The sequence below is a fragment of the Drosophila persimilis genome, unplaced genomic scaffold (genome assembly GCF_003286085.1).
Source record: "Drosophila persimilis strain 14011-0111.01,24,50 unplaced genomic scaffold, DperRS2 tig00003933-arrow-pilon, whole genome shotgun sequence".
Taxonomy (NCBI): domain Eukaryota; kingdom Metazoa; phylum Arthropoda; class Insecta; order Diptera; family Drosophilidae; genus Drosophila; species Drosophila persimilis.
This window is the reverse complement of record NW_020825706.1, coordinates 2,047,265-2,060,647: the sequence shown is the minus strand read 5'-3', so window position 1 is coordinate 2,060,647 and position 13,383 is coordinate 2,047,265. Positions and strand designations below refer to the sequence as shown.

At 43.0% G+C, this 13,383-nt stretch overlaps 1 protein-coding gene across 1 annotated transcript; it reads right to left on the bottom strand.

Annotated features, from left to right (window-relative positions):
- Window positions 1-11,751: 11,751 nt before the first annotated feature.
- LOC6594060 (mitochondrial import receptor subunit TOM20 homolog) lies at window positions 11,752-12,556 on the bottom strand. Its single transcript, XM_002019823.2, has one exon. The coding sequence runs from the start codon at window positions 12,494-12,496 to the stop codon at window positions 11,978-11,980; it is 519 nt and encodes a 172-aa protein (XP_002019859.1). The 5' UTR covers window positions 12,497-12,556; the 3' UTR covers window positions 11,752-11,977.
- Between the last annotated feature and the right edge of the window lie 827 nt (window positions 12,557-13,383).

Sequence of the window (13,383 nt, the reverse complement as noted above, 5' to 3'; positions counted from 1 at the left end):
GGGCATCCCTGTGGAGCTCCTTTCGTTCGGGGCGTCTTTCTGTTCCATTACGAACCGCAATTCAAACAAATTGCTCGGTTAGCAATTCAACTTTGAGTTATTTGATTTAATTAATGTGTTTTAAGAAATTTCACAGCACAATGCTGGGCGGACACATGTGTGCTTTCCCCGATTTGGGTTTGGTTATGATCCCATCAAAAGGCGCGCAATTAAGCCGCTTATGTGGCATACAATAAAAAGGAAAACTCCATATGAATTTCAATGTGTAAATGCTGCGGAAGGAGGGTGGCTTTACGCCCAAGCTCACAATTTGTCAAATTATTTTTACGACTCGTCACTTGCCAGTCGGCAGCAAAAACGCAAATTGCGTGTCCAACCAGGCCAAAACCCAACACTTAAACTCCTTCGTGATTGCCGGCTTTAAGCATTTAAAATGCCTTAATTTCTTGTCGTTTTTCCCGGCGGGGGCAGCAGGCTGAACAAATTGAATTATGTCGACTTTGGTACCCAAGATTTGACGCTGCATGTCGTGTCGTGTCGTGTCGTGTCGTCTGGAAGAAGTGAAAGACAAAGTATTGAAAGGGGCCATGGGCCATGGCATCCCTTTGGCAAAGGAAAAGATGGTTAGGCGGCTTCCTCTTCTTTTTTGTTGGCTTTCAAGGCTCCTTTGTGGCTCCAAGGTCGAGATTGAGCCTTTGTTGAGGTCAGAGCCGTGTCCAAAAGGGACACCAAAAAAGTTCCATAAAGTTTCAGCGTTTATTAAAATTTATAAAGGGAAAATTTTCCACTAACCCAAAATATTGAAGCAATATTGATATTTTTTCGGAGAGTACAGTCCATTGAAAAGCAGAAACAGAAACGTGAGATAATCTTGGTTTTGCTTTCATTTCTGGTGTTTCCTACGTCACGTTTCCGGCATAAATTTGCATACATATGTAGGTCTCTGCCATCTGGTAATCCTGGCCCAAAGGAGTGCTCCATGGCAGCCACATCACCTAATTGCCTTTTTGGCCAAATGGCCCAGGCCAAAAGTTGCTGCTGGCTCAAGGCAGCGCAGGTGAAGGCCCCATCGTTAATGTGGAGAGACGCTAACGCATAAATATACGATTATGTTCCCCCCTCTTAACAGCAAAGTTGTGGAAAAGTTTATTTTGTACAGGGAAAAGCTGTGAAAAATGGCAGGTCCCAAGTGAAAAGTTGTTTCGCCTTGCGGCTGGTTATTTGAATGAAATGTATAACATGATCGTGCGACATGGTTATAGGTCCTCCCCCCCCTGCCCCTTGAATTGTTGTACGAAATATATAAAAATATTTCGCACTCGAAGCTAGAAATATGCATTGGGGAATGCCATTGGGACCAGAGACAACGATAAAAACACTCCAATCTGTGCACAGGAATGTGGAATATTGCAATTCGGAATTCGTTTCGGTTTTTCGCTTAAATTATTTTTCCACTTTTAACTGCATTTGTCAGTGCGTCAGTCGACAGTCGGATAGACAGGCATTCAGTCAGGCCCGACTGCGACTGCGACTGCTGCCATCAAAGCCGAAATCCAGTTTTGAGAGGGGATTGTGGCGCAAGAGCGGATCAAATATTTAGTACTAAAGGAATCTGAATGACTGTGTGGGCGAGACAACAAGTGGGAGAGTCGACCGCAAGCATGCCCAGTAGTTCTCAAATGTAGAAAATGCAATAAATAAGAAAACAAAGAATCATTTCCAAGTAGTTGGACTCGAAAGGGAGGCCATTTGAAGCAGGAAGAGTCGACCACAAGCATGCCCGTAGTTCTCCCCTTGCATATAGGAACATACACATACAATGAAAGGGGAACAACCGCGAACCAAGGGGTAGAGTGCAAGCAAGCAAAGGCTATGAAATCATCAAATACTTCCACAGGCAAGTCTGTTCTCGACAAACGAAATGAGGGAGAAGGCGATAATCTGCCAACGACAGGCAGCAACAACCACAAGCGTATGTGTAGGAGTTAGAAACCGAAAGAAGCCGACTGCGACTGCAACGGCGACTGCACTTTGCCGAATCCCATGACACAGTGCTGCCGCCGCCAGACCGAGGCGAAGCAGATATGGAGAGAGAGACAAAGAAGAGAAACATTAAGTAAATCGCATCGCGCTCCGAACATTTCGATGGGTTTTGTTGGCAATTCAATGGGAATATTATTGTCTGTGATATGTACTGCAATCTACAGTCTTAAATGTTAACGTTGCTCATGAACTAATGTATGTAATGTATAACTTATGTATTAAGGATGGCTTTAAAAAATTGTCTGCTGTTTATTCCTCCTGGAAACTACATATATTCGAAGTGTATTCGATTGATTTATTGCATTAAATCGTCTTATGTTTATTTAACTTCTCTTTCACTTTATGTTCGTTTTACTTCAGACTCGAACACGCAACCTCTCGCTCTCTCTTTCGATCCTCACTCTACTTCGCCTCGGTCTGGCGGCGGCAGCGCTGTGTCTTGGGATTCGGCAGAGTGCAGTCGCAGTCGGCTTCTTTCGGCTTCTAACTCTGCACATACATATGTACATATGTACATACGATTGTGGTTGTGTCTGCCTCTCTTTCAAGATAACCAAAACGACTTCTGACAAAGATTAATGTTGGAAGATTAGTTCAAATGCATGAACACACACACAAACATGTCTATTAAAGTCTAGGAACCACAACAGAAGGCAAATGTGGTTAACCCAAAGCAAGAGAAGCTGTGTAAAGCGGTCATCTGCTTACACAAAAATACTAGAGGCAGGAAGTCAATAAATGCACTGAGAGAAAAAGAAACCGCAACCGAGAAATACAATCAGCTTGAGCACAAGACGAATAAAAAAGCAAACTGCAATTTTTGCACATTGAAAGTGGAAAATATATATTTTTGGGAGTTTTAAAATACCTTTATAATATTTCCACCTATTTTTTCTCAGTGCCGATGGCAACCAAAAGCTGTCAAAAGCCATGGCAACTTTCCATTCAGCTTTATTTCACAAATTGACTCACAAAACGCATATCAAACTGAATAAATAGAGAAAAATAAACTATATCCGATATGGCACAACCATTTAATCGAATTTCTACCATAAATGCAATTGTCAAAGGTTTAACTGGACAAAAGAGTTTTATCTGCCACTCAATTTATAGCAATATTTCTCTGAAAACTTTTCCTAAACTCAAAGTGCACTCTGTACAGCTTATCCCCCCAACGTATTGTGGGGAACATATCATAAAGAACTTGGAATCTTTCAGGCAGAATGACAGGAAAACAACAATAGAAGGACGACGGGAAACTTCCACACCCACTTAAGCCATGTCGTTTCAATTATTTTGGCAACTTTATGATCAGAAGTACTTGCCCCATAAAAGCGACTGAATGGAAAAAGAATAAAAACTTGAGTTCTTCCAGACCAAATACCAGAAGGAGCGGCCAGTGGAAGTATTCACTAAATAAGTAAACTTAATTTGGCAAATATACATATCAAATCAACAAACGCACAAATGTTGTCCAAGAGGCATTAAAAACTTGACTTGACGTTCTTTGGCAATTGTTGGTATAAATATTAAATCAACATTATACGCGGCTCATAAATTTGGCCAAAGCCCGAGGGGAGAGGCTTTCGTAACGAAATAAAAAAACAAAATAAAACGAAATAAAATCAACCGCAAGTCTGCCGTCGGAGATTTATTTGGCAGGAAACATAACGTATACGCCACGTGGACTGCTGCGTGATTCTCCTTGTGGCCCTACCCCGTCTCACTCGTTCCTTTAACATTTGGGGTATTTATTAATTTGCCCGTCCCCCCAGTCCTGTCTTTAGTTTGTGTTGACCCCCCCCCTACGCCATGTGCAATATTTAAATAATATTAACGGAGAATGTCCAGTCATGGGGGAAGCAACAGCAACAGGACCCTGGCTTGGACATTCTGGCATGCATGTAAATAATAAATATGAATGCCATCTGCAGGGGCTGTGAAAAGTGCTGCAGTGTTATGTTGGCGCTTAATTAAAACAGTTTAAAGCTTGGCTCCAATGGCTAAAAATGCACAACAAATGTGAAGGAAACGACTAAGGGATACCCAACACTTTGGCATGTTCAGGAGTGTTAGGAGAAAGTCAAAAGGTGCAAAAATATCCAAAGAATTTTAAGACTTTATGGGAGAAAGAACAGCAATGAAAGAAGCAGCCAACACTTATAATTTTCAGAATTTCTTGTGAATATAAGATGGAAAACCCTCAGTGCTCCTAGGGCAGAATATACCCTCAAGAGGTATTATAAGTGAGAATGGGGAAGCAGTAACCCTGGCTGTAGAGAGAAAATTCTTTGTCTATGGGGCTATGGCTTACGTTGATCTCCTCCTCCTGCTCCTCCTTTTGCTCCTCCACCACAATGGTTGCAATGAACATAACCATGCAAGTACACCCCATCTCTGGTTAAGGGAAACTGCTTATGAAACTCTTATGAAAGATTAAAGCAGACTGCCAATGGGGCTGTGTTCCGTGTTAATCCTTTAATTAACAAACAAACACGGGAAGGCAAATATTGCATCACGAACAGAACTCAATCAATGTCATTCATCATTAAAGCCAACACCATTTGCTAATGAATGTTTCATGTTACGTATATCGCAGCTAATGAACATTTTTGAATAAATAACCGACATGTTTTTAGCCAAATTACTCGAGTCCTTTCCCAATCCAATGGATTAGCCTTGTATTACAGGGCTAACAGGGCCGAAAACCCATTAATAATGCATATAGGGCCAGCGACTGCAGCGTGCTGATAAATGTTTGAATGTGCAACCAACCGAGAGTCCAAAACCGAAAGCCCAATGACCACAACACACAACATTTTCGCAGCTGGGGCTGGAACGGGGGTAGCACATGATGGCCCATTGTAATGCCCGTTTAATAGCCAAACCAATAATAAAACAACACCACCAGATTTGCAAAACTCAAATCAAATACAATTTTAATGGACTTATCACCGGACTTATTGGCGCCCGGCCTAGGAAAAATGCCAAAGTATTTGTTTACGCCCTTTATTTTATTTTATATGTGTCCTTGGGTTATTGGCTTCTCATAAATATTTATGGTTGGCTAGTCCTTCCAGGGGATATCATCTGTCGTGTCTGTTGACTGCGCCTATCATCTAACATTATTGTTATTGTTATCTGGTTTATTATGAATACAGATACTACTCGAACATGTATTCGAATTTATTGCCCAGCTGTTTATGCATTTGCATTTTAAATTTGCCAACACCACCCCCCGCCTTTCATGCCATTTCCTCATTTTCGCAGAAATCTAATATAGGCGCCTCGACTCTGTTTTCATTTTCATTTCCTATGAAATTCCTTTTCCTTTCAAATGAACTGGAACAGTGGGCGCGGCGCCGACTTACATGTCTACTAGTAGGTGTCTTGGGGAGGGTATGTTAACGTCAAGGTGAGGCAAGACCAATCACAACAAATCGTGAATTTTTCTAAATTTCAAATTCAGCAAATCTTTTTTTACCATTCAACTTGATGGAGCAGCATTCCCATAGTATAAATCCAGCTACGCCCTGGTTTCAGTGGTTATTTTTGTCCTCAAAAATATATTGTCTAATAATGCTTTCCATTGTGTCTTCAAATTTCGAGAAAGCCTGCTCTCAAAGGCTGTAAAAAACAAACAAAATAGCGCAGGTTCTTGAAATATTGACAAGAATCGCCTGATAGATGGCTTTTGACAGAAGCTGCGCTGAGCTATCAATTAAGAGGCGGGAAATTGAAAGGGTCAAGGACTTAACTGAAAGATGAACGTAAAACATGAACCGAAAACATAAAGAATATACGTCTTTCTCAACCATATTTTAATCAGTAAAAAAGAGTATATAATAGGCTACCCGGACAGCCTATCGCCACACCTTCATTTGAATATACCTTGGCCATGTAGGTGTCTCCTCCTTTGCAATGGCTTTTGGATGCTTTGGATGTTGGCAAAGACGCAGATAATAGACTTAGAGACACACAACAAGGAGACCAGAGCACAGGAGGACTGCCACAGGCAGGACACCATTGTCCTTGAAACTTTTTTGTCTGCCTGGCAAATTAGAAAACAAACTGGGTTTATTATTTTGATTAAACTTTGCCCCCGCCCAGGGAGGACTTTTTGTGTGTGTGTGTGGTCGTGCATGATGATGGGCGGCGACTTTTTGACTGGGATTTTACTTTAAAAATGTGGCAAATTAATGACATTACGAAATGTTTAATGGAACAGAAGCGATGCCAAAAGATTAGGAATGAGCAGAAAATTTTAGAATATTTAAGGTATATTTTCGTTGGAATAATACCCGTAATTCCGCAACAAAAAATCCACGAAATCTGCCGCCTTTTACACCTTCTATTGGGGCAATTTCAGGCCCATAAAATCCTTTGAAGGTGGTTTCAGCCAAAAAAAACCCCAAAACCCCGATTACTTCTCTTTCATGGAGAAACTAAAAAGTTTTAGGCGCAAGTTTTTCCCGCAGAGAATGCCACCCGTGGCTGTGCCAGTTGAATGTCCTTTTTGTCATTGCTCAGCCTCCAGGGAAGGACTCCACCCTCTGTTAGCCATAGAAAACATGCCGAAGAACAACGACCAGGGGGCTCAGGAGTTAGGGACATTGTCAGCGGCAGACGCAGGCGTTTGGCAGGACACGGCAGGGTGTTGGCACATTAATCTTGGCGGCACGTTGGCAGGAGGCCCTGGACCCGGCCTCCGGTGCATCGCAAACAAATTTGAAACTGGCACACACACACACACGCATCCGAGGAGATATTTTGACTGGCCCCCAAACCACAATTAGGCCTTGGGGCAGGGCAGTGTCCATTTGTGGAGTTTCTCCCTTTCGGCTCTTTGACGCTGTCCAAATCGAAGTTTCCTCTGAGCACCAAATACAAATTGCTTTGCCAGCTGTTGCAAAAAAACCGGGGGCAAGAACTGTTGAAAGGGGGCGGTGGACAACTGGGAATTTTCGTGACGCAAATCCTTTCATGGCATTCCCAGCATGCCCCATAGAGAGGCAGGACCGGCATCGAAAGTGGTTCCTTGGCGGTTGTGCAAACAGAATGCAATGTCAGCCCTGGAGAGCAGGAAGACTGTGGCAGAAGGTCAGGCAGGAATGGGGGTGGGGGCCCACTACAAACATACTTGTAAAACTTACAAAATGAAGGGAAGTACACCCAGAGAAGCGCATTTCCTATTTCCTCGCAAAAAACTTTCCAGACTTTGCCCCCAACAAACTGCAGGAGCAGGAGAAGGAGCAGGGGAAGGGGAAGGGGGAGATAGTATTAGCCTTGGCTTAGGGCAAAAAATTCTTAGAATCAAAGAAACTTATGTATGTTTCCTCTGTAATTCCACTTAAGAACGAAGTGAAGGCTGGGATGTTTGTGATTTTTGGATTCTACTGAAGAAATTCAAATGCCAAAGCTGACTGCTATGAAATTATATAGACAAGAACTGCGACTAAACCCTCAACCATTATGATTTAATCTTTTGGAAACACTTAAAGAGCTTTTTGGCAGGGGAAATCCCATAAATTGCTTCTGCTGTTTTTGTCGGAAATTCCAAACCAAAAGCCATTGATAAACAATAAATTGTTGAATATTCATACAATATTAGCCCCCGGGCATAAGTATATGTATATTTGGTGGACAAGTGTGCGTTGGAAAATTCATATTCATGAGAAAAATTCATCTTCTGCAGTCGTAGGATTGCAATAAACGGAAGAAGAAAAACCTCCCATCAGTATATGCAATATATCTCTTTTAAGAGGGAAAACTTTTGGATTTCGGGTAAAGAATTTGCCTTAAATGTTGGCAGTTTTATCCCAGAAAATCTCTCAAGGTTTTCGTTCTTATTTCCATATAAATCCACCCACCTTTTGTTGCATAAGCGGCTTTTACATGCAACATATTGCTTTGCATCCTGTTTTCACTTAAGAAATCCCACGCAATGTCCTCAAAAAAGGAGGCTATGGAAAATCACAGTTTATTACCAAAAACTCTGCTTGTGGCAAACAAAGTGGTCTACCAGCCCTAGGGCTGGTATCTCTCTCGCATGCGATATGCATTTCACGTATAGTTCTGCCCTCCCAGGAAGGGGGGCACAGCTGGGTGAAGAAATTGTGGCAAAAATAAACAACAGGAAAAATGCAAAAGAGATGATATAAAACTTGACACCCGACACACACCGAGGCGCAACCACTTCCGCTGTCAGGAAATGAAAGTCGTCTCCGTGTATGAGTATGTGGAGTATATGGTTGTGTGTGTGTGTGAGTGTTTGTTTGTGTAAGTTACGTGCGTAGCCAAACAATTTATGGGGGGGAAGGGGGTTTCGCAAAAATTTTGTAAGTGCAAGTTTTTGCACCTCCCTTTTTATTACCTTTCTCTCTCTCTAGGCCTACACGTTGCTCTTTCTCCTGGTACCGTTTTTTTAAAAAATGGTTGTTTATTCAAGCATGAGGCATGGAGCCGCCAAAAAGTGCCGGCCTGGCACTCTGCCTCATCGCACACACACATATTGTTCGAGTCATCTTTTAAATTGAATTTCTGTGAAGGATGCGCGATATTTTGTGGAACAAAAATACAGAAAAAGGTAGTAAAACTACGAGTATAGTGGAAATTCCAACAAAAAAGGGTACGTTTTCCCATCAATTGTTTGGGATTGGGAGGGGTACTCTTTAAGGGTATTCTTTAAAGCTGGTAGCCTAAGAAATACTTCTTATACTTTCAGCAGACCAGACACTTTGGCAATGATGACACTTGCCCGACATTAATCTCCTGTTGTCGCCAACTACAACAGCATCTAGCAATTAGTCCGTTTGATGTGGCAGCCACAGCCAAGCACTCGTCGGAGAACTCTGACTTTTCGATTCCTGGTTTTGCCTAATGACTTTTGCCAGTTAGTCCTAGATACTAGCAATATGTGTGTGGGCCTAATTAATATGCTTATGGTAATGGAGCGGAGACCAGCGACAAAAGTGCTGTCAAAGATTCCTTGTGGCAGGACTTATGGCATTGTTTTATTTGCAGCCTGTTGATTACTTTCCAAAGTTTGAATCTTTCATAGGATAGCGCCTAGTCGAGTCAGAGTCCTTCATTAAATTAGTGGCTGGTCCTTGAGATGTCTGCGTCGCCACTGAAGCAAATCTTTTCTTTCACTGCTTCTTGTGATGGAAAAACCTCTGGCACTCCTTTTTCTAATGGGAAAAAACCCTCGTTTCCTCCATTACTCCTTCTTCTAATGGAAAACTGTGGTTGGCTGCTGCTCATCGTGGAAATTAGTGTCAGACAAAGTCCCGTTGTTCTCGCCGTCTTATCTGGTAATTGCCGGACAATGAATGCGGTTTAAAAGCACAAGAGAGCGCCACAATAAAGGACATTATCTAATTAGATTCGTGCGGCGGAGGGCGTTAAAAGATACTTTCTCTTTAGCAGAAAAAAAGTTTCCACAAAAACCCGAAGGAAGAATATTTAAACGAATATTGACCTTCAAAATCTTCCTTTTGTTTAAAGTTTTTTGTTCTAGCAAAGTTCCTTTGGGGTTAAGGCCCCCATTCAAGATGTTGCGTCTCTAATGGCCAACAGACGACGACAGCTTTAAAGCCTTGAGGTCCTTGAGGGTCGATGGTTAGAGGCCATGGCCAGTTGGTCAAGCCATTCGACCATGGCTATCAATCAAACGCATCCGGATGACAAATGCCCTGTAGAGAGGATCTGTGGACGGGGACGTGAAGTGGCTGTTCCACTGAAATTATGCACACCAGCCACAGAGGACATGGAGGACTCTACCCAGTGGGCAGTTTATTTACCAATGGCCAACAATGGGTCCTACACAAACACCCACTCAAACGGGAACCGGGACACACACGAGCAGCCATGAATGGCTGTTGCATGGCCCGGAAATAGGCTAGCAGACATTTTGAATGTGCGGGCGGGTAGAGTGCTCTCAATCCCTACTGTATCATCGACAGAAACTGAAGGGAGTTATAATACGATTGCCGGATGAAATCTGTGCAGAATCCACATTTAATTGTTTAGCCAAATTATTACCTCATTGAATGTTATTTCAAAATTGAAAGGCAAACACTTTAGCTGTCATGTAGCTTGTTTTGAAACTGCTGAGCGGGGGATAAGATAATACAGCATGCCATCAATTATCGATTTGTAGAGAATTACAATGTATTTATTTTCCATCTTTTTCCCCCCTGAGAAGAGGGCAACAGAACAGCTGTAACTGAGCAACTGCGCTGTTAGCATTCCAGGTTAACAGCCTGTTATTGGTTAACAGCGTGTGGCTGCTCTCAGCTACAGCGGACTGTTAGCTCACGCTATCGCGCCCGCTCTGCTCTTGAGATCCACAGAGGACTCGAGCGGCCTCTAAACAAGAAATGACATGATAATTACGTTTTAACCGCTGCGAATAACTACGAATTGCCAAGTGAAATATACGACTTATATATGTATACCAGGGAAGGGCTTTGGGTGTTTGTAAAAACGATGAAACAAGATAATCACCCGGAAAAACTCTCTTTTCTTGAGCACATGTGATCGCTGCTAATTATAAATCACTCAAGCTCTGCCCTTCCTCTCTTGTGGCCTCGCTGAGTTTATTCATGCTCGTCTTTCGGGAGATTCAGGTGCCGGTGGCTTCGGCTCAACAATGATCGGATTGATTATGAGTAAACTCAACTCGTAGGATTTTGCTCAAGTGCATTTCGACGCAGCGAGATTTCGTTTGTGTGCGTAAAAAGCGGAACATGTGTGTATACCGAACATCAGTGATGTTGTGTGATTTGAGTGAGTGAGTAAAGTTGATTTTACCAAAGACTATACAATACCAAGATGTTGCATGAGCGACCAAAAAGCTGTTCTATGGCGGGTCCTAACATTAGAACGCAAAAGGCACGAGGGAGCGCGCGGGGTTTTAATTCCCTTTTCGCCTGTACTTCGTCTCTACCGCGACCCCGCTGCCCATCGGTTTCGTCTGTTCGGCAATTCTGGACTCTCGAGCCTCAGCACCGTAGAAGCGGTGGTCGCGGATCGCCGATGTCTTTGGAGCGGCACAGTGGGACCTTTGGCCGTCTCAGCTTGGTAAATTAGTTAGTGAATATGAGTTCAATAAATATTTGCACACTGAAAAAATGTTAAACTTTGAGTGCTTATATCTTCTAAACTAAAACTATCTTGAAAATTCGATTGGAAAATTCTCTATTAGATGCGTACATTAAATTTATCTAAAGCACTCATACAATTTTTTTACTATTTCGGCCCCACTGTGCCGCGCCAAAGACATCAGCGACCACGCTGCCCTACGGTTTCGGCAAGCAGACGATTCATATTTTGTTTTTGTATTCTTTCTCTTGAGACACACCGACTCGACGCTAACCGAGGCATTGCCGAAGCCGAGTAGCATTTCGGAGGCGAAGGTAGCGTAAAAGAGATTTGAAGTAATAGCCCCGCGCGCCCGTACCATGAAGCGTCAAACGAAAATTGAAAAAGAATTTGTTCCTCATGCAACATCTTGGTATTGTATAGTCTTTGATTATACTCAACGCTGAGTATTTATGAGTGTTTACGAATGTCGATGCCTTATTGAAAGCTAATGCTGTCTGTTTCTTGTCAAATGTGATACTTTCTTTATGAAATGCCTGTATTTTCCTGTCAAAATATTAAAAACAAAAAAATTTTAAATACCCCCCATTAAAAGGCAAATAATTTGCTCTGTGGAAGGAATTGTTGTTACAGATTCCCGCATATATTTAATGCCATTTACTAATTCGATTTACATTCACTTCCAAGAGACTGTTGTCTGTTACCAAAAAAATTAATTTAAAAAAAATCACAGTTAAATCGATGTTAAATTGGAAACAGGAACCAGAATTTTGTTGGTCTTTGGTGTTGCATTGTTTTTGTGTGTGTAGAGGTCGTTGCAGATGCCGATTTAGAGGCGGTTTATTCCTCCACTGCTGGGGGACATCGCGTTGGGCAGGATGCCGTTTGTTGTTATGCTGCGTGTCGGCTCCGCGTGTTGCAGCCGGACCAGAAACACTTGGAAGATGTCCGGTGGCAGGGTGCCCTGCAACATCTGCAGGAATGCCTCCTGGCGCGTACAGACGCTGGTGGCGTTGATCATGTGCACGATGCCACCGTCAATGTCGCCGCTCATTATACGGTTCTCGCCCAGAAGGACTTGCTCCAGAAAGTATTGCTCGGTGTTGGTCTTGACCATGCCGCGCAGGGCCTGGGCCTGGGTGTGCTGCAGCTGTGGCATCGATCCCTCCTGGGCAACCGCCTCCTGCTGACGATCCTGATCCTTGGCTAGCTTCGCCTTGAGACGACGGGCGCGCACCTTCTTCTTGTAGTCGGGATCGCTGCGGCGTTTGTTGTCGAAGTAAACGCAATACCCCAGGACAGACGAGACGGCGGTGAGGGCCAGAAGTTTACAAGCGCCACGAATCATTTCGAATTATTTTTCGTTTCGGGAAAAAATTTTGTACAAATCAAAATTTTCTTACTAGGAACAAAACTTTTTCTGATTCTCTCGGTCGGACGATCAACTCCGTACTACACAAAGATGTTTTGTATACTGAATATTTTTGTGGAAAAGACGAACGGGCTGGCAAGGGTTTGGCCCACACGGCCTACTATTTGGGGTACCCAAAAAGTGGTAAACATTTAACATTTATTCGGACATGTCTGGCCCCTCAAAGGTTGTCAGTTGAACATATATTTTCTTGAGCGAAACCCTCAAATTAAATGCAGGTTTCCTTAATAAAACAGCCGTCCAATCGAATGTCCGTGGCGAATGTTCAGCTGTCAATTAACCTGGGTTGTTACTCCTTCTAAATGTCCTTGGCCCACACAAAAACCAGAAAATACAACTGAAAGTAGGGAAAAAGAACTGTTGCTCTGACAAGGAGATGGACGTGACATGGATGGATTTTGTTGGAAGCGGGCCTTCATTTTAGTAATGCAAAGGACCTTTAACCTTGTCTTCCACTCCTGCCCCATTGGACTACTAGTTGCTGGAGCATATGTGCTGCCATAGTATTCGTGAGTTGATTAGCATTTTCCATGTGATACGACACCCCTCTGACAATTTGCGGTGTGACCTCCGATTCGGGGTGTCTCGCCTTCAGTCTGTTGCTGTTGGCAACAGAATCTTTTCAACTGACTTTACCGCCCCCCCTCCCCAACGCCTTAAAGGCTGCCATGACAATGCTGGGGGACAAAAGGGAAGACTGAGACTGAGAGTGGGGTAAATGCGATACAAAACATCGACTTATTATGTAAATTGTTATACCCATGCTTTCATTCCATTAAATGGCAGTTTCCAGGAATCGTAGA